General features: G+C 27.6%; 1 protein-coding gene across 2 annotated transcripts in view; it reads right to left on the minus strand.

Annotated features, from left to right (window-relative positions):
- The window catches only part of LOC111623543 (dolichyl-diphosphooligosaccharide--protein glycosyltransferase subunit STT3A-like), a 32,324-nt gene extending 7,923 nt beyond the window's left edge, over nucleotides 1–24,401 (minus strand). The window contains exons 1-10 of one of the 2 annotated variants that reach the window (XM_023366154.1): nucleotides 24,318–24,401; nucleotides 21,458–21,580; nucleotides 15,452–15,634; nucleotides 12,793–12,938; nucleotides 9,834–10,031; nucleotides 7,911–8,021; nucleotides 7,698–7,778; nucleotides 6,656–6,812; nucleotides 4,242–4,394; nucleotides 1,494–1,576 (exon numbers count right to left, since the gene is read on the minus strand). In XM_023366154.1, the coding sequence (XP_023221922.1) occupies nucleotides 1,494–1,576; nucleotides 4,242–4,394; nucleotides 6,656–6,812; nucleotides 7,698–7,778; nucleotides 7,911–8,021; nucleotides 9,834–10,031; nucleotides 12,793–12,938; nucleotides 15,452–15,634; nucleotides 21,458–21,569 (1,224 nt within the window). In that variant the 5' untranslated portion in view covers nucleotides 21,570–21,580; nucleotides 24,318–24,401. Of the gene's footprint in view, nucleotides 1–1,493; nucleotides 1,577–4,241; nucleotides 4,395–6,655; nucleotides 6,813–7,697; nucleotides 7,779–7,910; nucleotides 8,022–9,833; nucleotides 10,032–12,792; nucleotides 12,939–15,451; nucleotides 15,635–21,457; nucleotides 21,581–24,260 lie in introns of both variants that reach the window. The other variant, XM_023366153.1, reaches the window with a different exon arrangement.
- Nucleotides 24,402–24,931: the final 530 nt, after the last annotated feature.

Below are 24,931 nucleotides of genomic sequence, written 5' to 3' on the forward strand. Positions count from 1 at the left end.
ATACATTTATAAATGAAAACTTTCTTATTGTTAATTCATTATGTTAATGATTAAATTAATACTAAATGAAATTTTTCTCTCAAATTTTTTAAATGTCCATCTTAATAAAAATAAACTCAGAGAAAATTATTTATTAAAATCTCAATAAACTTACCAATTTGTATTTACATAAGTCAGCATTAAAACATTTTAAAAAGTTTAACTTGTATACTTTTACACATAGAAGCCCAGGATTATTATGACTATACAAACTAAGTTTCAGTCCTTCTGTCTATTTATCCTTTTCATTCAAGTCCAGGAACCACAAAACAGCTGGCGACTTGAAGAAAAAATCTTTTAAAAATAACAGACAAATACAATCAAAAAAACCTCATGCACAATTAAAAACGATCTTGACGTTGACCCTTTCTTGTAGGCTACGACGTCTACAAACATTAAAAATTGGTAAAATTCTTTCCAACAGCATTCATGTTATATAATCGCATTTAAGCTGAAAGACTTAGACTTAGCATTAGACAGAAGGACGAAACGTAGTTTGTATAGTCATAATTTTCAATTTTAAAATTGTATAGTTTTCTTTAAAAAAAAAAACACAGTTTATTATTTATGACATTTTTTTGGCTTGAAATTGTAAAATTTGCAACTCATTTTCAAATTATAGAATTTTAAAAAATTGAATATCAATTTACTAGATTCACTCAAATTACATATCCTTCAATCCTAAAATTAAAATATTTTCCTGAACTTCTCCTTCTATATTCTCAGTTTGATCACAATAATAAAAATCTAATTACCTGTTTCTGTATTATTAGGTCTTAAGCCGAAAATAATTCTGGTTAAGACATTAAGAAATAAAATAACTAAAAATTTGTTCATATAGATTCAAATAATTATAATCTAGATTTAATTTTATGAAAACAATAAATTTTAGTAATGAATTTATGGATATATTTATTACATATTTTTAAATGTTACGAGTAATGCATAAACTAAAATTTAATATGGAAGATGAAACTGTTGAAATATATAAAATAGTGAATGTAACTTGCAAATTAGACTTGGGAGGTTTTTAAAAAAACAATGATATTTGTAAATAAAAGCACTGTAAAAGTAAATGAAATTTTTTTAGATTATTATTTCTCTTATACTGAATAACTCACAATGTAGCATTTGACATTAACATTTTGTTTCAGAAATTACAAAGTCAAGAGGTATCTAAGAGATCCATTTTCTAACTACATAACATTGATATCACAAATAATTTCTGCACTATTGTATATGAAGATATAGTATTTAAATAAATGTAGCACAATTATTATTACCAATTTGCTAATTTGTTAAAATATGTAATTTATTTATATAAAACCTATTTCATGATTATAGCATGTTTATTGAATTGTAAATGTTCAATTAAACAAAATTTACTGTTTAATATAAATTATTATAAAATTGCATATAAAAGTTATCATAAAAGATTTGAAATAAATACTTACAGCAAAATAAATGCTTGTGACTCCATACAAAATGATAAAAATATTGGCATCAGTTAATTTTGCAAAGCAAAAGTAGAGACCAACTGCAAAGATAAATTTTCTTTTAAAATTACATTTATACTAAACATTTAAGTTCAAAATTGTGAATTATCAGATATAAAAAAAAAAGTGATTTTTTTTTTTGTTACATATTTAATAATAAAAAAGCATATGAAATGCCAAAATGCATTTTCTTTGATAAAAAATTGTATAATAATTAACTAAAATAATATTCTTAAAAACAGCCCATGAATAACATGGAAATTTGGTACAGTTTGACAATCAGATGCAATTAACATTTGAAAATTTTATTTAATTTCTAAAATTTCAAACTGTTTATAGTGTTTATTATTGTAAGGAGTCAATTTGGCAATTCAAAAGGCTGCAATTTGAAAAATTTATAGACCTATAAATTCCGACTGTCATTCCCTGCTTGTCTGTCTGTCTGTCCTTTCTTAATCTTGAGAAAAGAATGAGATCAGATGTGGAAAGCTTAGGGCAGGAGGCTCAGATTAACTATATATGAACTTCTGGTTTGGAACAAACTTCAATTCAAAATTTTCCCCAAAACAGAGTTAGATAGAGGACAGACACAACTCTATAGCTAACAGGAAAAGTATGCTGTATAGTACAGGGCAAGACTACCACTAAAAGAATTGAGAACACTGTGATGAAAAGTTGCAGCCTGGCATTGTGATGATGTCACAATAAATAATAGCTCATCAGAATTAGTTTAGTTTATTTAATTACAGCAATACAATACACAAGTGATCTGTCAAGGGGGATGCATTCCAGGAAGACTTTTATGTAAAGCTGGCCCTAATTTAAGTGTTACTAATGCAAAGAAAGCCCAAAAAACTCCACATGGACAGTCCTTTGGCCATGCGCAAACCCACGACCAACTAGTGTTCAGTGGTTTTATCCACTCAGTTACTGGAGAGTACTTATACTCTCCATAAGAACTATAAATTCCCACTGTCAGCTATCTGTCTCTGTCCTTCCTTAATCTCAAGAATGGAGTTAGATAGATGAAAGTCAAGACCAAATGTGAAAATTCTAAGAGAAAGAGGACTAGATTAACTATATATGACCTTCCAATTTGTACTGCATGCCACATTGTTTCAATTCAAAAATTTTCCCATAAACAGAGTTTGATACATAACCAGCCTGAGTCTATTGCTAACAGGAAAAGTATGATGTACAGAAGCAAAATAGCACTTGCCTGCTTGAAGTTTAGTAGTATGTGCTACCTGTTGCAGTAAAGGTATAATGGTACATCTATTTCATGCTATATCACAGTAATTAAGTGAATATAATATATATTTTTAAAAGTTTTATCCTTTTTTTGTAAGAATTATATTTAGTTAATTATTTTGTTAAACTTTTTCCAATAGATGGCACTACATGTAAAGCCAGAAATCAAATATAGACAGAAATTAATTGATATATAAAAATCCAATCAATAATTTGGGATGGAATGTATAACATGATTTAAGTTACAAGTATTTGAACATAACTGCAGAGTTTTGTAGCAATTGATATTATGGCTTAGGAGTGTATAAAGAACGAACAAACAAACAAACATTCTCATATATATATATATATATACAGATTAAGATTATTGTAACAGATTTTGATTCCTTTCTTTTCAACTAAAGAATAAAAAATATATCTAACTATAAAAGTTCTCATTTTAATGTAAGACTACATTAAAATATTTTCAGCATTAATTAATTGCTCCAACTTCGAAGTCTTGCAATTATAAAACTTTATTAAATTATAATAATAATTATTGTATTTACAACTCTATATTTCTGGCATTTAATATATCACCACAAATAAAAAATGGATTTTCATCAAATTAACAAAAAAATTTATCTTGAATTTATGCTCAGAATGGAATAAATATAAAAATACACTTTGCCCATTATGAAATTTAGAACAAAAGTTAAATTTTTAGGGTAATTTGCCTAATATCTGTTTTTATTTTAAAACTGATATCAATTACCTCTACACAAAATATATTTGAATTATTTATAAAATGAAGCACTCAAAGAACAAAACATTTATACACTGTAAATAACAATTGAGCTCATTCTCAACTGTTTGATCAGAATCGAATATTATTTAATTTCCAGAAAATTATTATAATAGATTAAAACAGTTTTGAACATCATTCAAAATTATATCCTCAATACAATAATGGTTTAAAGTTTATAAAATAATTTGAAATAAATAAAATCAAATTACATTTTAATATATTAAAAATTAAAAATCACCACTTATTATAAATATCATATGCATAATACATATGAATAGTATATTACAGTTATTCAAATGAATTAAAATAATAAAATCTATGAAGACAACAGATGGAAAAAATGAAAAATACGATACAATTGAAAATTAATACTTTTAGCAAATAAATCAAAAATTATGTAGGTCTGAACAACTCCTATATATAGAAAAAGCCAATATCCAATCAATAATTGAATAATTTATTTTAATGTAAAATGAGTTAAAATAAATTTTAAATTAGTTCAAATAAAATGAAACTTGAAAAATTACAAGATAATAATCAAATCCATTAAAACAAGTTCTAAAATAATTAGAATGTAAACACATGTATCTTAATATGTACTGTACAAGTTAATAAATTCTTACATTAGCATATTACATAATAGATTAAAAGACAACTTTTTTACTCACCTGGAAACATAAAGACCAAAAGCTGCAAATCAAAATAAAATGAAGACCATGACGTTGGCTGATGTTCTGATACAGAAGCAATGATTGGAATGTTATTTTTTGCATAAGATGGATCCAGAAGAGAATAAAAACGGCCAGTCCACGGTGAGATTTCTCAATCATTAAAGATAACAATTAGATGATACAAATTTCATTTGTTTTATACAAATCATTTATCAAAAAATTGATATAAAAGAATTAAATCTGAATAAACAAACTGTTCGAAAACATTCTTAATTTCTAAAAATAACTTTCTCTTAGGAGATAGAAAATATTAATAAATTAAAGATTAATTCAATCTGCTGCTGGTGAAAATAATGTATTATTTTCTTTTGTCTGGTATTGTAAGGTAAAATCATTTTATTTTCATATAAAAATTCTTTTAGAAGAAACTGAAATACAATGTAAAATTCACTCATGAATAGGATAAAAATGTTATTTATAATAATTATATTTCTAACTGATTTAAAATAAAATTATTATAAAAAGAAGTATGAGTATTATGGAATACAAAATAATTTGTTTTGTATATTGAAATAGTTATATAAATAAATTTAAAACTAAAATATTTTCTTCTAATCTGTATGTTTTTTAAATAATTGTATAATGTAATAATAAATAAATCTGAATTTATATTTGCAAGTATAACATTTTTTCTTTTTAAGCAATATTTAGCAGAAATCAAATCATTTCAGTCATTCCCAATCTTTTGCAGTCCACATACTCCTTTCATAAAAATAGAAATTTTATTTTCCTTAAACATCCATAAATTGAAAAGTCAAAGAATGATGTCCAATGTTTTCAATGGTTGCTTCATAAACGTTGTTTTAATTATTAATTTGCAATTTAAAATACTATGGCACTTAATTTAGTAACACAGACATGAAGTTAGTTGATTAAATTGAAAATTTTAAAAGATTCAAAATTACAATTGGCAATAATAACAGATTTTTTTGCATCTCTCAGAAAATGTTTTGTGTATCCCAGAAATAGGTTGGGAAATTGCTATCAGATTACAGCCAAGAAAAATTAATAATTTAAAAATAACAAATTAATAAAATATAAATTGTAAGGATACTTCCTGTGATTGTTAAAACAGCACCAACAACACAAGATAATCCACCAATTAATATAACAACAGTCTTGAAGAGTACTTCAAAATGTTCTTTTGGCAAACGTGCTCGAACATAATCAACAAAAGCATGTAATTGACATAAGCCAAAAACACCTAAAGCCTGTAAAAGTTTAAGTAATAAATATTACATATTTATAATATATTCTATATATTTCTGTATTCAGACTTTTTAATCAAAATGTTTTTTCTTTCTATCAATTCAAATATTTTTCAGATATGAAAATTCTTATTCAAAAAAACGATTGGTTAATTTTTAAAAAATCTTATTGAATAAAGAAATTTTTCCAATTGACAAGCTATAAATGACACTAACAGATTTTCATTAAATATTTTCAGTTAAAGATTATCTAGTTTTTTTTTTGGTCAAACATTAATTTCAACTAAATATATGTATCATATTATAGTAAAACAAAAAATAATAATGAAACTTTAAATAGAGGGAATCAAAACTGAAAAATATTAAGTTATATCTATTGACATAAAAAAATATAATTATTTTAAACAAGTTAAAAAGTTTTTAAACTTTTTAAAACCTGAAGTTTTATATGTTAAAATCCTATAGAATTTGGTAGTAATTGTGCACTTATTTCAAATTTTTATCAGTCTGGATAGATTCAAATATAATTTTAGATTGATCATAGGTTAATAATAATTAATACTTATTGGTAAGATTGTTAAATTTAAGAACTGGATAATTTTACATTTTGTGGCAGCTGTAATTCAAATTAGAATTTAAACACAGCATATATGAAATATCTACACTTATTATTAATTCAAAAGCATTAAAATATATTTAACACTTAAAGGTAATNTTTTTTCTTTTTAAGCAATATTTAGCAGAAATCAAATCATTTCAGTCATTCCCAATCTTTTGCAGTCCACATACTCCTTTCATAAAAATAGAAATTTTATTTTCCTTAAACATCCATAAATTGAAAAGTCAAAGAATGATGTCCAATGTTTTCAATGGTTGCTTCATAAACGTTGTTTTAATTATTAATTTGCAATTTAAAATACTATGGCACTTAATTTAGTAACACAGACATGAAGTTAGTTGATTAAATTGAAAATTTTAAAAGATTCAAAATTACAATTGGCAATAATAACAGATTTTTTTGCATCTCTCAGAAAATGTTTTGTGTATCCCAGAAATAGGTTGGGAAATTGCTATCAGATTACAGCCAAGAAAAATTAATAATTTAAAAATAACAAATTAATAAAATATAAATTGTAAGGATACTTCCTGTGATTGTTAAAACAGCACCAACAACACAAGATAATCCACCAATTAATATAACAACAGTCTTGAAGAGTACTTCAAAATGTTCTTTTGGCAAACGTGCTCGAACATAATCAACAAAAGCATGTAATTGACATAAGCCAAAAACACCTAAAGCCTGTAAAAGTTTAAGTAATAAATATTACATATTTATAATATATTCTATATATTTCTGTATTCAGACTTTTTAATCAAAATGTTTTTTCTTTCTATCAATTCAAATATTTTTCAGATATGAAAATTCTTATTCAAAAAAACGATTGGTTAATTTTTAAAAAATCTTATTGAATAAAGAAATTTTTCCAATTGACAAGCTATAAATGACACTAACAGATTTTCATTAAATATTTTCAGTTAAAGATTATCTAGTTTTTTTTTTGGTCAAACATTAATTTCAACTAAATATATGTATCATATTATAGTAAAACAAAAAATAATAATGAAACTTTAAATAGAGGGAATCAAAACTGAAAAATATTAAGTTATATCTATTGACATAAAAAAATATAATTATTTTAAACAAGTTAAAAAGTTTTTAAACTTTTTAAAACCTGAAGTTTTATATGTTAAAATCCTATAGAATTTGGTAGTAATTGTGCACTTATTTCAAATTTTTATCAGTCTGGATAGATTCAAATATAATTTTAGATTGATCATAGGTTAATAATAATTAATACTTATTGGTAAGATTGTTAAATTTAAGAACTGGATAATTTTACATTTTGTGGCAGCTGTAATTCAAATTAGAATTTAAACACAGCATATATGAAATATCTACACTTATTATTAATTCAAAAGCATTAAAATATATTTAACACTTAAAGGTAATGAAATTTTCCTTATTAAATTATATGTGAAATTAATAATTACCAGAAGTAATTTTCATATAATGTATTCAATAGCATAATTTTTTATATGAAAACAATATTTAATTTTAAAAAAAAGTGTAAACCTTTTAAAAATATATTAAGTGAATTAAAAATCAGTTTAGCCATATACTTACAGCCATATGCTCACTTGATTGAACAGGTTGAAAGCCAACAAATGATATTTGCATTGAAAGTAAAGTTCCCAAACAATAAACCTGAAAATTATAATAATTTTAGTTATAAGAAATTTTAACAAAATTACTGGATATTTAAAATAAATAAAATCTAATAAAATTAATAATTAATTAATTATATCTTAGATACAAAAACATTTAAGATTTACTTACAGTACTGTAAGCAACATAAATGCGATGAGAAAAACGTCCAGTTATCATTAAAGCTAACACGTGAAGAGGAATTAAATTTATCAAAAATACATAGCCTCCCCATGAAGAAACCTAGAAATAAAATAAAAATTCTTAGATAGGTCTAATCAAAGAATTCTATTCTAAAATTGTTAATTAGTATTAAAAATTTTTTAAATACATTTTGATGTATCAAAAATTTGCATTTCATAAATGATTCTAATTAATAAACATGTTAAGATTATTTCATTTCCTTGATATTTCTCTCTCTGTTTGTAAATATATTACAGAATGGGGTATTTATGTCCATGTTCAAGTATGAATGAAAGGTTAACTTTTATAGCACAAGAGTTATTTGGCCAGCTACACCATAATGTTCAAATATTTTCATGTGTATAAATGAAGTATTTAGTAAAACAAATATGATTTTATGTTAATAAATCAATAAATATATAAATAATACTTTAAAAAATGTATTTCTTTACATATTAACAATATTCTAAATTATTAGTTGAGTATAAGCCAAATTCAAATTAACACACTAAAATTATCTTATATTTCTTTATTAAATTTTATTAATAATTTTGTTAATAGTTGGACAATTTTGGTTACAGATCACTATGTTATTCTCTATTATTTACTTTAATTAACTCATAAATAATTGAAAAAAAGCATAAATCTGAGCTGGCTTCAAACCTGTAACTTTTGCAAATAGGATATGTTAAGAGTTGTTTTCCAAATTATATTAAGTTCAACAGCAGCACCTGCAGACTATAAAAAAATGGGTGCAAGCTATATAAATGAGCATCATACATTATGCAAGGAGCTTCAAACTCTATGATTCAATGTTCAGATCAGCACTCCCAGATGATGATGCTAGTTGCACTGAGGACTAACTTGGCCTTGAAAACAAGGAATGTTGTATTTGTCAACATATAATGAACAAATAACTACATAAAAATAGTTGCATGGGACAATGAACATATATCATTTATTTATTTATTTATTTATTTATTAGTTTCTTTTATATTTGCAGAATAGGCTAGAAGTCATGAATTTTCTGTTGTTTGTTGATAATGAAATAAAATTTTGCTTATTTATATAAATTTTTCTTGCTTTATTACTTTAAAAATTAAGTTAAGATCATTATAAAATTATAAAATATAATTTCTATATTATCAAAATAAAAATCTCTTTATTACAAATGTTTCTGAAACTTTTAAAAAGATTTTAAACTATTTATCATTTTTATATTTCTTCTTTTATAAAACAATTATTCATTACAAAATTTTCTTTAGTATCAGAAAACAACAAAATATTTAATCGATAAATATGTTCAATTTTAAAGCAGGTTAATATTGAATTATCATCAATAAATCATTGATTAAAAAATACATAATTTAGTAGCATGGGTTTTTAAAAGTATTATGTTTAACTTTTCTACTTTGTTCGCCTTTAACAGTAGCCATTTCAATGAAATTTTTATGTTGAAACTAGAGTAACTGGGAAGACATTTTTTAATGCTAAAACTAAAGCTATCTACATAACAAAATACTATTAGTTGAGCTTCAGCATTGTTTGCTCATTCATTTTTCTCATAAAAATGTTTTAACAACAAAATATAACTATCTGATTTCAAATAAAGATACAAATTTGACTTAATCCATCTTGCCTTTAAAATCTACATTTATATTTCCGAATATAACATGATGATAATAAAGATGAATTTTCTTCACAGTAAAAGTAATAAGTATTTCAAATAAAATTTTTGTAATTTATACACAGTAGGTTTCTTTCTGAATATTACATAAAAATAAATTTTAATGAAAATTTAATTTTTCTATTAGATAATTAGATTAGAATAAAATAATTTTTTAAAAAATTTAACAATGCATGTATACTTACCATATAGAAATATGCTAAAGCACACATTGTGGCCCAATACATGGCACCAGTTTTAACTGCTTTAATCCACATGTAGTATGTTAACAGCATACAAAATATAGCAATACCTTCATTATCATAAGATCCAGCTACAGATCTTGAAATGTAGCCTGGTACAATTGATATCATTGCACCTGCTACTAATCCTGATCCAGCATCCTTTAAAAATTAAAAATAAATATTATCAATACATATATTTTACATTCATTCAATTTGTATAAAAAATAATATCGCATTTTGATTTATGTTATGATAAATTTTCAGTTTAAAAATTTAAAATTTTAACTCTGCACCCAAGACTCTTTATATGAGTGAGTGGCAACTGTTTTCTGTAACATATCTTCATTTTCTGTAACAGAGTACCATTCATCTTCTACAGAAGTAGAATACTTCCATTATCATAAGTGTCTCACTCAATGACTTGTATTTTCCACTTTTTTGCACTGTTATGTCATCAACATTACGACTGCCCTCAGTTCAGGTTGTACAAAACAGTTTTAATATCTGAGGCAAACCTCATACCTGGCACCTGATTCAATGCTAATTACAAAAAATTCTATGGGTTTTTAAATTTACAGGCTCATTTTGACACTCCATGGTCAGTGTCCAGAACATGTCTCCACTTTGCCCCCTTAATAATGCCATTGCCCTCAATATCATAATTACTTTCTGTCCCTCTACTATAGTATCACTTAAATTATATCTATATATATATTTGCATAGAATCAAACATTATTCATAATGACAATGTAACCCAGGATCCTCTTCATTTGAAGTTTAAGACTATTTACAAAATTATATCTATATACTTTAAAATCAAACTCATCTTTACTTTCAGTATTTTTGAAATCTTCATAAGTTTCTCTTTTTTCTATTTTTTTGGATTAAAACCTATGTAATGACTTTCATTCACAATTTTATACACAATATCATCATAATAATGCACAGGTAGTTGTGATATACACACACATTGCCATAACAGCACCAGTGGACTTATGAGTGCACCCTGTAGAAATGCTAGAGTGCACTTACAATTACAAATGATGTAGCCATAGTGGAATTGTGATATACATCATTCATGTCTCTTTAGCAAGATGTGTCATTGCTACAGTGACATGAATGACATATATCATAATCATAGGACCTGCTTTGATGGAAATATCAACTATTGATATTGCCATAATAAACTTATGGTCACAATACTTGATGAATGAAAAGAATTAAAATAATTTAAAAATTCAATTAGTATCCAAAAATAATTGGGCTACAATTTGAAAAAATGTAGACCTATAAATTCCCACTGTCATCCATCTGTTTTTCCTTAATCTTGAGAATGGAGTTAGTTAGATGCAATCCAAGACCAGATATTGAAAGCATAGGGCAGGAGGCCCCAATTAACTGTATATGAACTTCCAGTGCAGACCAAAAGTCAACATATTTCAATTCAAAACTTTCCCCCTGAAAGCATTTAATAGATGACTATTGTTAAAGGAAAAGTATGATGCACAGGGGTAAGCCACCTGATGAGGTGGAGAGCATACACTTTAAATTAAATAAATTAAAAATATGATTAAAAATTGCAACGTAGCATTGTGACAATGTCACAATAAATAATTGCTTGTTATAATATATTTTTTATAGATAGTAAATTAAATTTTAATTAACTATTTGCTCTTTTATTTCAATAATTTATTTAATTTAATAATTCACAAACCAAATTCATTAAAAACAATTCTTTTAAGTTAAATTAAATAATTTTACAATTTCTATATATATACATTTTACATACCGTATTTACTTGTGTATGAGATGAGGTTTTCATTCATTTGTGTTCACTGCTTCAAAAACCTAGGTTGTCCTATACATGCAAGCAAAGGATTGTTTATGTTGTGTCCAACCTGGCAACACTTCAATGCATCCCCCACAGTCCTTGTCTCCCTCTTGAGTTCATTCTTACCACATGCGTTGTACTGGTGCCAGTCCTTATACCCCACTTCCAAATAAAATTATTTTATTTTTTTAAGATCCGTGATTATTTGGACTAAAATCCAAAGTGTTTTTGCAATAATTTCTATGAACCACATTGAGTTCATGCTGCCATTGTAGGTCTAGTCTAGTATTTATCATAAATTGGCTCCTAATGTAAGCAAATTAAGACACACCCCTTTCTTTATTGGTTTAATCCTACATCTATCAATTAAAGCTGCATTGCATTACATTTGTCCACAGAAAACAGTTCTTCATTATTTATAAAATCATTAATGAAATACAGGTCACTTAATGATGATTATAAATGTAGTTATTTCATATTAGTTAAATTGTTACTTTTAATGAATACTAGCACATTCTGAATCATTAAAAATAAACTTTTTCCAGTCATGTGCATTATAATGTTTTGGTTTTGTTTTCCATTCATCACATATTAAGGCAAACAACCATGTTTGCCTTAATATGTGCATTTTATAATATTTTATTTGTGAATAAATGAAATAAAATTAGAATTGTATTAATAAATTTGATTTTCTTTATTTTGATCTTTAAAGTCACACCTCGTCCTATATGTGAGATCATCTTATACGCAAGTGAATATGATATTTATATTTATGAAAAATATATTTAATAAAAGTATTATACTATACTATTTAATATTTAAATGAAAAAATATTATCTTGTGCAATTTCAATACAGACAAATATTTAAAAAATTTTTTCTTTCTTCATTAATTCAATTATAAAAAATTATAAATTACTGGTTTTATTCAAATAGTGACCACTTTTCGTTAAATTAAACCTTGAAATAATAATTTGCCTTCAATGGTAACCACAAGAAAATAAGCAGTTTAAAATAGTGGCCATGGCTATTATTAAAGTAAAAATCAATATTGACTGAAATTTTTACAAAACCTCTACATATTACTTACTCTCAGTTCCTTTGTAAGCAGATAAGTAATAATTGTTGTAAGACTTGAAAATAATGGTGCCAAAAATACACACACATTTCTTATGTCAATAGTGAGATTGATAAATTGTAAGACATGGTAAATAGTAGCAGATGTAATCATTAAACCTATAATTAAAAATTTTTTACTTTCATAAAATATACAAATTTTAATAATTTCTTAAATAATAAATTGTAATTAGTAATGTTTTATTTAAATAGCAAATTTGGTATTTTATTATTCAAAGCATAAATTTAAAGTATATCATTAAAACTGTAGAAATATCACAATATGAGAGGTAACATTCTATTCAATTGAAAAATAATAATAGAATAAGAATTTGAATTCTTGAATTACAACAAATCTAATTTGATAAAAAAAAACAATCTATTATACTTTCACAGTTTAATTATAGAATAAATTAGCACAATACAGCTTGAACCTCATGCCAAATATCACATAAAAAGAAAGTAAAAACACACTGAATGCATCATTAACAGTATTTAATTTTCACTAGCACTTTCAATAAACATATGTTCATCATCTTCAGGCGAATGAAATTTAAAAACAGAACACAATGTTTTAATGCAAATGAAACATATATTATTTAAATACAGTTTTGCAGTCTGCACAGCTGGTTTTTCACATGCTAAGTTCATGCATGTGCATAATATGGTCAGGGAATCTCTATTTCCAAGCACAACACTGCATAACAAGAGGGAGATTGACATTTCCCTCTTGTTACACACCATTACCATACCTCAGACACTTTCCATATGTATTTGCCATATATTCAGGCAACATAACTTTCTCCTGCCCCTATCTCCATTCCCGAATTTGCACAGACTCATCTACAATAATTGGAATAAATTCTCCACCTTTGAAAAGTCAGGAATCTATCTGTACTGTTGGAGAATCCTATAATGGGGGTAAACACAAGGTACACTGGAGTCACAACATGAATGCTTGCTAGCTGCCTAGCTGAGCACCAAGACGACATGGTGAAAGGAAAGCATATCACAGAGCTCATAAAAAATACTCGTACAGAACTACAACCTGTTACGGGTTGAAGCAATGCTACTCAGACACTGCAGTGACCAGAAACTCTTTTTTTTTTTTTATATATATGGGAATCTCTCCTTACAACAACTTTGAAGCCATGCAACACTCCCATGCTTGACCTGCCCAGCATGTAGGTTGCCCTATATAAACAGTTAAATAGTGATATACATACCTTTAACTTGGATGTATATGCACACATGCACTGCATGACATTATATCATCTATCATAATTGAATATTGAGCATGCTCATAATGAAATTTTTATTTAAATAATGTGTGTTCCACTTGCATTAGAACATCGTGTTCTATTTGTGAGCAGCTAGGGGCTCAGGGATCCCTGATGTCCACTTAATTGGAATGGGTTTGTAAAACCCGCTCTCATTGTCTTGGAATGGCTTAGGAGTTTAATGGAAACATGCAAATCATACAATGGCGGTAAACTGACACAGTTAGGATAATTAAGCATGTCCTAACTCACGATATGTAACACTATTTCAAGTAGGAGAGCTCGTTAAACAATTGAGTGGGAGGGAGGTGGGTAAGTCGATAGGTGTCCCTTGAATAAGACAGATAGACAGGTTTAAAATACGACAACAAATTTAATAAAACATAAAAGGGTTAAATACATAGAGGCAGTTACATGTTATACTCTACTTATAACTAATGGACCAAGAGAGAGAGAGAGAGTTTACATTTACTGTTCTAACTAAAATACCTCTGATAAGTCATGCCCTGTTCATATGATGTCGGCAAGACTATCATGGACTGTGGAGGTTGCTGAGAGAGGTGATGGACAGAGCCCTGTGCTCTTCTGGAAGATGTCTGCCATTGTCCACGCCCGGAGGTTTCCTTCTGACGACTGCCCCGAGGTGCGGGTGCGACCCCTTTTTATACCAGTCCCGCAGGGGAATTATCAGGGGGAATTCTGATGCAATGTGGTCCAAGTTCGATTTGCTTCAGGGTGTTGTTTATGTTAATTGTCAGAAATCAGACGCTCTGACAAATTTATTACCTCTTTCTATCCAGTAATGTTACTCATTTTACCTCATAAAATTGATAACAGCTGTCAAACAAACTGAATTAATGGTTGGTAGTGACTAAGGTCAGGGTTTGTTTTGCAACCTTAGTAATAATTATTAACTTGGATGGTCATCTGATCGGTTTTTACAAAATCAAATGAAATAGGATGTGTGTGGGTTTTTCCACTTTATCGTCCTTTCCCCGTTTGACCTTTGGCTCAATCCTTTTGTCATTGTATTAAAATATAACTTAGTTATTTAATTATTTTATTACTCCCTCTGAATGTCACATATTTATTACTACGTTTTNGTTAATTCTGCACTCAGTGTGTTTTTACTTTCTTTTTATAATAAAAATTAGATAATTTAATCTCAAATTAATATAATCAATAATTTTTCACATAAAACAATTTTAACTTTTTAAATTTTAATCAGATGAAAAACCAAAAATATAAATTAATAATTTCAATAATAATATTTTTGTACAATACTATAAATGTAAAAATATTTGATGTTAATTATTCAAAATTTTAAATTAAGAAATAATAATTTTATCTTACCAGGATATATAGTGCCTCCAATAATTCTTCCTAATGGATACCATGCTCTATCATCAAACCAATTGTGGAAATGATAGAAACCTTGTTCAGCCAAATAGCGAGTTGTACGATAATTAAAGTAAGGATCAAATTCATGGATAACACTTTCAAATCTCAAAACAGAAAATAATCTGCAAGAAAATGCTAAAAGAAAGAAATAATGAAAGTTGCATTATATATTAGATTAAAATTAAATAATTAAAATATTTCTTTCATTTTTAAGATTGTGTATGCATATACAATGTTTATATCAGGGCTGTGGAGTCACGTAAAAATCTACTGACTCCAACTCTGACTTTTCCTTACCATCCGACTCCGACTCAGGGCAGGCTTGTTACCGAAAGAGACCCGGAAATTCTGTTGTCATCATGTGACCTCAGAATAAAATATTCAATAAATAGAGTTGTAATAAAGATAGAGGATAGAAACTTTTTATTCCAAAGCTAAAAGACTTCTCTAAGTAATATATAAATATGTATTCGATAATTTTTACTTTTCCGGCTGTATATAACAGAGGAAAAGTGTAGCACTCAGTCAAAAAATGACCCCTCCCAAATTTTTACATTTTTGGACTCGGGACACCTTGAAATTTCGAGATATGCAAAAGATTCGAGGTTTTTTCTATATGTGTGAATGTTAGACTGTGTGTGGGGGGCATGATTTCGTTCACCCTGTTTGAAGACTAATAATTTCTGTGGTCAGAGTGGTCAGAATCGGAATCAGATGGTTTAACACAAGAGTTAGTTATTTAAGTCAAAGTGGTTGAACTAAATCATGTCCCCATATACATTCTAACATCTTAAGCGACAACATCTTAACAGGTTTTACTGTACTATTATAAAATGGCAAAAAAGCTTACTTTGAGGGTAAAGACGAGTTTTATTATACTTTTTTAAATTTTGAACGCTAATAACGAGTAAAATATTCATTAAGAGATATGACACATGACCACTTTTATGTCTTCACCCTGTCGACCTTTAATTAAGAACCAAAATTTAATAGTATTAATGCCCCTTTATACGCAAGCTACAGTGCCACATTTCATTTCTTAAACTTTACCTATTCTGAGATATTGTTTAATATCTCAGAACAGAAAATAAAGAAATTAAACAAATTAAACACCAACACACGTGCACCCCAATGCATTTTTTCCCTTTATTGACTTTTTTGAGGGGTTCAGGAAGTCTCCAAACGTGTAGATTTGGAAAAAAAAAAAAAAACCTTGGAGGGTCAAATTTGACACGATTCCAATACTTTTCCGTTTTATATACATAACAAGTTGGTAAGTAAAAAGGAGTCAGAGTCGGCGGATTTTTTGACGACTCTGACTCCAACTCCAGCTAAAACATCAAAACTCCACGACTCCGACTCCACAGCCCTGGTTTATATAAATATGACTACATTACTATTGAAGTCATATTTTAGGAAAACAAGGTTGACTTTTTTGGTCTCATATATAAGTTGTTCCAAAGTAATTTAAATGATAAACAATAAACACAGGAATATAACATTATCAGTGATCAAATATCCAGTGAAATACATTAGAACACATCCTAAAGTTTATTTCTGAAGGGCCAAGTAGTTCATAATTCTACCATAAGGTAACAGGCAGACTAGTTGTAAAAATGGCTGACAGTGGTGAGGAGAAAGCATTTTGTATCTTACAATTTCATGTGAGTAGGTCAGTGTTGAGTGTACAATGTCAATTTCATACATGATTTCACAAAGCAAAGAACCACCAGCAAAGAACTATTTAAAGGTGGTATGATCAATTCTAATGAACAGACTATCTTAGATATTAGGATTAGGGGTAATTATGTGTATATATATGTAAATGTATTAGTATTAACTACATAAAAATTTTTTAAAATGTTTATAATGAGATTATTTTTTATAAATATCCACATGTTAAGGGTGTATGCATGTGCTTGTGTAGGATAATATATATATATACTAGCAAATGAGTCCAGCATTGCTTGGGCAAACAATTTGGATGATTTGGTAAATATTGTTCATTTGAAAATTAAGTTATTACTATCAACAGTAATCTTCAACAATCATAATAATTGTTATATAACACATTATTATGATTATTTGCTGAGAATCATTTTACTGCTTCAAATGAACATTTTCAACTTGATCAATTTTTTGGAACATTTACAATCGTTCTATAATCAAACCAATAATAAATTTGAATTTAAAACAGTTTGAACATTCGGTTAAAAAAATCAAAATATATAAAAATATTTATAACAATGTTTGAAATGTTATCAATTTAATACACCTAAGTACTCAATAAATACAAAACTCAATGAAGACTAAACATAGTTGAAAACAAAAAATTGTATCTAAAATAGTACAGTAGAAGCTGTTCTTCAGGTTAAGCCTTAATCCTGTCTTTTTCCCCCATGGGGAAATTTCCAAAAATCTCTTCTTTATGTGCATTTTTATGAAATACCCTAACTGTGTACCAAATTTCACCTCTTTAGGTTCAGCAGTTTGCTCAGGGCAATGATGAATCAATCACTCAGTCAGTCAGTCAGTCAGTCCATGTAATTTTATATACAGTATTTAAATATACACACAATATACAGGATGCCTAAATTTTCTTAGCCTAGGTGTCAGATATTCTTGCACTACCCATGATAAAATTCATTTAATGAGATGAAAGTGTACAGAAATTATTGCCATTCATAGCTGCTCCATGACAGGTGTTTATTGTAGATGCATAATTAACATAATAATAGTTTAAAATCATTATATAGAAAGGAGATTTATTATTAATTCACTTTCTGATTATAAAATTAAAAATATATTAATAATCCCAGATTGAGCAGTGACTACACAGAAAGTTTGCTTCATCTCATTTTCAGAAGGAAAGAATAAACTTACCAATAAACAAGTTATATATATATGTTATATATAACTTGTTTATTGCCTATTACAGTATCATATTTATTATTTTGAATTAAATTTAATTTAAAAATTATTGTAATTATTAGTTATTGTCGGTATAAGATAGCAGTCTAACCACTGCCTGCCTTTACAAAAATTAATTTTTTATTAATTGTTAATAGAAAAAACTATAGTCCAAATAGTCCAGTAATTAATATGATTATTGTAGAATATTTGAGCTTAGTTGTTTTTATATCTACAATGATTTATTAATAAAAATGAAATGAAAAAAACAATTTTTTTATAATTTATATAGAAGTTTCTTTGAATGAAGCCACACACAAACTAAATTACATCTGTTTAAATTACTAAATTTTATCTTTTTTATTCTGAGAATGCATTTTNTTTTTAAAGTGTTGTTTATAGATTTTTCAATAACCGTAAATTATTCTTTTTATTGAACCTTAAACTGTAATTATGCTGTTGTATATTGTTGTATTGTGAAGTTGTTTGCTTGGCTATTTTTGTTTTAATTTCTAATTATTCTCTTCACAGTTTGTTATTCTATTACTATTATTAATCATTATTATATCCATCATTTTTGTTTTTATTGTCATTTACTATACAATACCAGAGAGGTCAAATTGTTTCAATGTTGCTGTGACATTTTAATTTGTTTTGTAGTTTTTATTTTTGTTTAAAATCTCTTGGAAGTTTGTTACTATATCATTATTACATGGGATAATAATGCATTCATTATTTCATAACAGACATTTAAATTTGTTTTTATATGTTGAGAGTTTGAACTGTTGTTATTTGATTATGTTTTGAGGAGATTCAGATGACAAATTTATCTGAAAACATTTATTGTTTACATGTAATTTATAATGATTTAAATAGTTTATAATTATTGTAAATTATATGTACTTTAGAGGGACTGAAGAAAGGCAAAGGATGAAAAAATTTAAAAACTGGAAAAAATTTTGAATGTGTTTATCCTGACAATGGCCTATAAACAGGGGCAGCCCTAGGGTGGTGCAAACGGTGTGACCGCATCAGGCGCCGTCATAAGGGGAGCGCAAAAAATACAACAATAGATTGTCTGCACAAAAAATAAAACACAATCACCTTATTACTACTTAATCCTACCCGCCAAAATAAATTCTATACAACAGTGAGCTGGGTTGTGTGCATTTCAAAGGTATACACATATAGCGTGAAATTCACACTTAACATTGTAGACTGTTAACCTTTTCAAACAAATATTGTTTCCTTTTTACTGTTATTGTTTCCCATGCATACTTCTACTACGTTAATCTTTCAGAGGTCTGAGTTATTAATAATGTAAAAAATGTATGTTATCTTTAATCTCTATGTACTGTTTAGTCTCTACAGGGGGACGCCACAATGAGATCTTGCACCACTTGAAAACCTTGCTAGGGCCTCCCCTGCCTATAAATAGCCAAAGATGTTATATTTACAGTAATCTATCACTTGTTTTGATTTTGAACACTTAAGTTTAAGTAAATAAAGCAATCATTTAAATATAATTGATTGATATATACCAATTCAAATAATGTTGAATTAGCAGAACCTTGTCAGAAATAGAAAATAGTCATTACTTCCTTATTTTTTCAAACACATTGTTTACAAATGTTAACTATTTCTATTTAAAGTTTAAAAATTGTGATTCTATTCAGTTAAATCATAAAAAGTCAAAGTTCATTAAAATTTTTCATACTCTTCCATTTACTAATATTTCTTATCAAAATAGCAATAAATTGTCTAGGAACTTTTCTATACATTATATAAAAATGTTAAAAGCACTTCAAATAGTATTTCCATTTGTCAGGAGAAAGAAAATGTATTTATTAATTTAAATTTAATAATAAAACTAAATATAAATTTCAGTCTGCATTGAATTTCTTTTGGGTGATATTTAAATGAAATTTAATTAGTTATACAGCACGTCTGAGAAAGATCTTTATCATTCTAAACATTAATAACAAAAATACTAACAAGTGAAATGAAATGCAGTTTGCTGCAAAAGAATGAAGAAATCTAAGAGTTTTTTACAGTAGCTGTACGTGAGCTCTGTTAGTAGCACGAACAATGTCGAGTCCGTACTCGATTTCCCTCCAAGTGTTTTTTAACATTTGCGGTGTAACAATGTTTAACGGTGAGGATTGCTAATTGTATCCTTTCCTTTAAAATAGATATATCAGAAACAGGTGTTTGATAAACCCTGTCTTTAACATAACCCCAAAAAATGAAATCCAGTGGAGTCGAGCAATTGCAGAGGCCAAGGTGTGGGTCCTCCACGACCAATCAATCGTTCGGGAAACACTATTAAGTAATTCACGTACAGAAAATGTCCAGTGAGGCGGAGCACCATCCTGCTGAAATAAAACATTTGGCTGCAAATGTTCCAATTGTGGAATAACGTAAAACTCAAAACGATCCTGTTAAACATTACCATTAACAGTCTTCTCCACAAAGAAGAATGAACCTATTACAGCATCATGTAAAAGTCCACACCAAATATTAAGTTTGGCAATTGATACCAGAAAAAACTCTTAGATTTCTTCATTCTTTTGCAGCAAACTGCATTTCATTTCACCTATTAGTATTTTTGTTATTAATGTCTAGAATGATAAAAATCATTCTCGGACACACTGTATTTTACAAGGTATATATTAATTATAATATAAAGTATATAACATATCATATTGCTAATAACATTTTTGTCTTATAAATAAATATTAAGTTATCACTAATATATAAAATTTATCATAACCATAAAATTAAATATACAAACAAAAATATTACAGAATATAAAAACAAGGAAGTACCCGAAAAACAAGTACCCGAGGAAGGCCTATTAAGAAGGCCGAAAATGTTTGTACTCCTGTTAATAAGGCTAGAAATTAGTGAGAAAGGTTTTGTGCTGATAATTCTTATAAAAACAAATGTTTTTGTTACAAAATTTCTATAATTTTCAACAAAGACTTGTTAATTATTCTTCATTCATAACTTAAAATTACATATAAATGTTTATAAATATTAACTTACATAAGATTGCAGCCATAGAAAGTATTAACATTTTTAAAAGAGTATCTTGTTTTTCTGGAGACATCCGAACCCACCATCCTGATCGTTTATATAATATTCCAGTAGTTGACATGTTGTTCAATTCTATATAAATAATATATAACTTTATTAATTATACTTTTTTCTTTAAATCAAAATTTAAAAATTCATATATAAAAATTTTATTATTTTAAATTTCTAATATATAGTGAAACTTATTTCTCATGCAATTATTATTCAAGAATGAAACATCAAATGCAAAAAAAGATATAATTTGAGTTTATATACGAGGAGGGACCCCAAAAAACCAAACTGAGAGTGTGCTGCCATTCATAGACGTAGTAGAGAGTTCTCCCATTACATGGGGTTAGTAGAGACCTTCATGAAACAGCTGTCCAAATGGCATCAGTTTGTAGGTTTATGTTTGATCGTAGTGTTGTGTTTCTCTTACTATTATTTTGTTCCACCTGCGAAGTTCTGGGCATCCTTCAACATCTCAAAATGATAAAAACATTGAAAAAATCTGCCAAAAAAGTGTTAAGACGTCTACAAGAGGATGTGCGAAGGAAACGCCCAGAACTTTGGCGATCAGGTGACTGGTTCCTTCATCACGACAACGCTCCCACACACACGGTCTTACGAGTGACCCACTAATTGGCCTCTCGGGGATGGCCTGTTGTTCCCCACCCTCCATATTCACCAGACCTAGCCCCTGCGACTTTTTTCTGTTTCCAAGAATGAAGAAAAATCTTAAAGGGAAGCATTTTGATGATGTGGAGGCGGTAAAAACAGCTTCACTAAGGGCACTGGGCGATATCAAGGTTGAAGAGTTCCAGAAATGCTTCAAACAGTGGGGAAAAAGACTTCACATGTGCATCACATCTAATTGAGAGTACTTTGAAGGTGACTGAAGAAATTTTGTAAAAAAGTTAATAAAGTTTTTATACAAAAAATCCAGTTATTTTTGGGTCCCCCATGTATTTTCATAATCTGTAGACTTATACAATAATCCTGCAACAACTTAGGAGACATGACATTTAAAATTTCAATCAATATTCTATTCTAAAGCTTATTTTCATTATAAATACTAAATGCAATTATATTTTGAATAAGCATAATTTACAATGATAATTTGTAATAACAATAATTACAAAATAGCAATTTATGAAATTATTTTATTAAGGAGATGATTAACACTTTTTTCCATAAGATTTATGATTACATTTTTAAACTCGACAAAAATTATTATTTTTGATAGTCTAATAGCATAATTGAGAATTTTCAAGTTACTATTTCTTCTCTGAAATTAAAGTTTCAATAAGATTACTTTAGATTTAATTTCAAAGCAGAAAAATATTTCACAAGCAAAAATTTCTAAAGTTTTGAGAATTGTTCCGTCATTACTTTCTATATCATTTATTAAGTAGAATTTTTGACTTAGAAAAAGAGGTCTGTTAAGATAACAAATCTTTAATAAAGTGAATCAACAATCTATATATTAATTAAGAGAGTTTCAGTTTGTCCACCTTAGTTCAAGTAAACAGTTGGGGCTAAAAAATACAGTTCAGGCATCAAATTAAAGCTCTTATCCTGTAGACCAGTGCTTTTCAACCTTACAGTGGTCGCAAAGCCTTACATGGGGGTCACAGGTAAAAGAAAAAGACAAGTAGGTCCTACACTACAATGAAAAAAAAACTACAATTTCAGTGAGAAGGCTATACCTGTTTATTTTACAGTATAATTGGTTTTCCAATCGATATTTAGGTCTCAACAGAAAGAAAATTAAATACGTAGTTTTTAGAATCACTGATATAGTTTTAATATGGCCATGGGGGATCGCCAGAAGTTTTTAACTTGCAAAGCGGTCGCATATTCAAGAAGGTTGAAAAACACTGCTGTAGACAATACCACTGAAGAGAAATTTGAGAAAGGTGCAATGATTCAGGCATGGCAAAGTGGCAAATGTACGATGTTAAGTCTATGGGACAAACATGTCAGAGTCCCACCCCGTTAACTTTAGCCCAAGCAATTTTTTTTTTGCAGTTTCATTATTGTAAATACTTATATCAATAAATGTTCTAACACCATTGTTTTTATCACCCTCTCCCGACTCAACCTCAATCCCCAACCTGCCAAAAGCCCAAGCATCAGACACACAGCTAGTTCTTAAGAATTGACAGTTGTTGATTCACTTTAGCATTTTTTAGATTTTGTTTAAACAGGATTTAGTCTTTAATGATACAAAATTTAACATATTTAAATAGAATTTAGCATAACACAGAATTAAAAAAATTTTTAAAGCATCAGTCTTAAAATAAACAATACTGATTTGTTATTGTTTACTATCCTACATTGTAAGTGAAATTAGAACAAAATTAATTAACTTTTTTTCAGTTTATTTCCTTAATTTAAAATTGTCATAACTGCACAAAAATAATAATAAATTTAAGCAAGTTTGTATTCATTTTAATAATGTTGCTGGAATTTAAAAGGCTAAATGTTAATAATAAATAATTATAACAAAAACATTTTTAATCTGACACTTATTACATAAGTAATTTCTTAAAGAAAATGTTAAAAAGTAAATTATATAGATCAGAATTGAAAATCTGCTGAATTCAATATAGTAATCTATCTAATCTAAGAAGGAATTTATCGAACAACGCGGTTAATAATTTTCTCACATGCATCTAAGTTAATATATAATGTATTTTGTCTTTCAATACACGAAACAAAAAGAACAGCTCTAATTCAATGCAAACAAAAATATTTAAATTATATAAACCTCTTAGAGTTAAAACGTTTCCGTCTTTCAAATCATATATATATATATATATCCTACCACCCAATCAAGGAGTCGATCACTTGGACAGCGGCACTTCAATACAACACGTGGCACGTATCCAAGCCGTTCTCAGACTCCCGCAGAATAAAAACGATTTCTTATTTGATTGGCTAATTGTTATAATATCGATATTACGTTAGATTTTTAATTTTAATACATATTAATTAAAAATTTCAATAATATTTATTTTTATTATGATTATTATTCTCAAATCTCAACTTTATAAATAAACTCTTTATGGATATCTATTACCGTGTAAAACATTGACGGCCGAATGGCCGAGCCTACTTCTTTGGGCGATCCGGGATCGAATCCGGACGGGACGATAAATCCTCAGGAATTTTTGGGGGTGGTCCGACCGGATATGTCGGCCTCCGTCCCTCACCATCCAGCAGTTGTGGATCTGGCCGAATCCATAATGGGTTTGCTAAATAAGGCCCTCTAAGTGCCCACAGGGCGGAAAGAGTAAAAAATATACTGTATATAGGTCTATATAAATTGCATCATTTTAATTGGTTTGAATTATGATTTAAATTATGTTTAATACGCGTATTTTCAAGTCACATATTCATTCCCATGTGTTTTCTTCGTTTTTTTCTTTTGCTTTGTGA

The sequence above is a fragment of the Centruroides sculpturatus genome, unplaced genomic scaffold, assembly GCF_000671375.1.
Source record: "Centruroides sculpturatus isolate CEXI.00-Female unplaced genomic scaffold, Cexi_2.0 scaffold288, whole genome shotgun sequence".
In the NCBI taxonomy this organism is placed as follows: Eukaryota; Metazoa; Arthropoda; class Arachnida; order Scorpiones; family Buthidae; genus Centruroides; species Centruroides sculpturatus.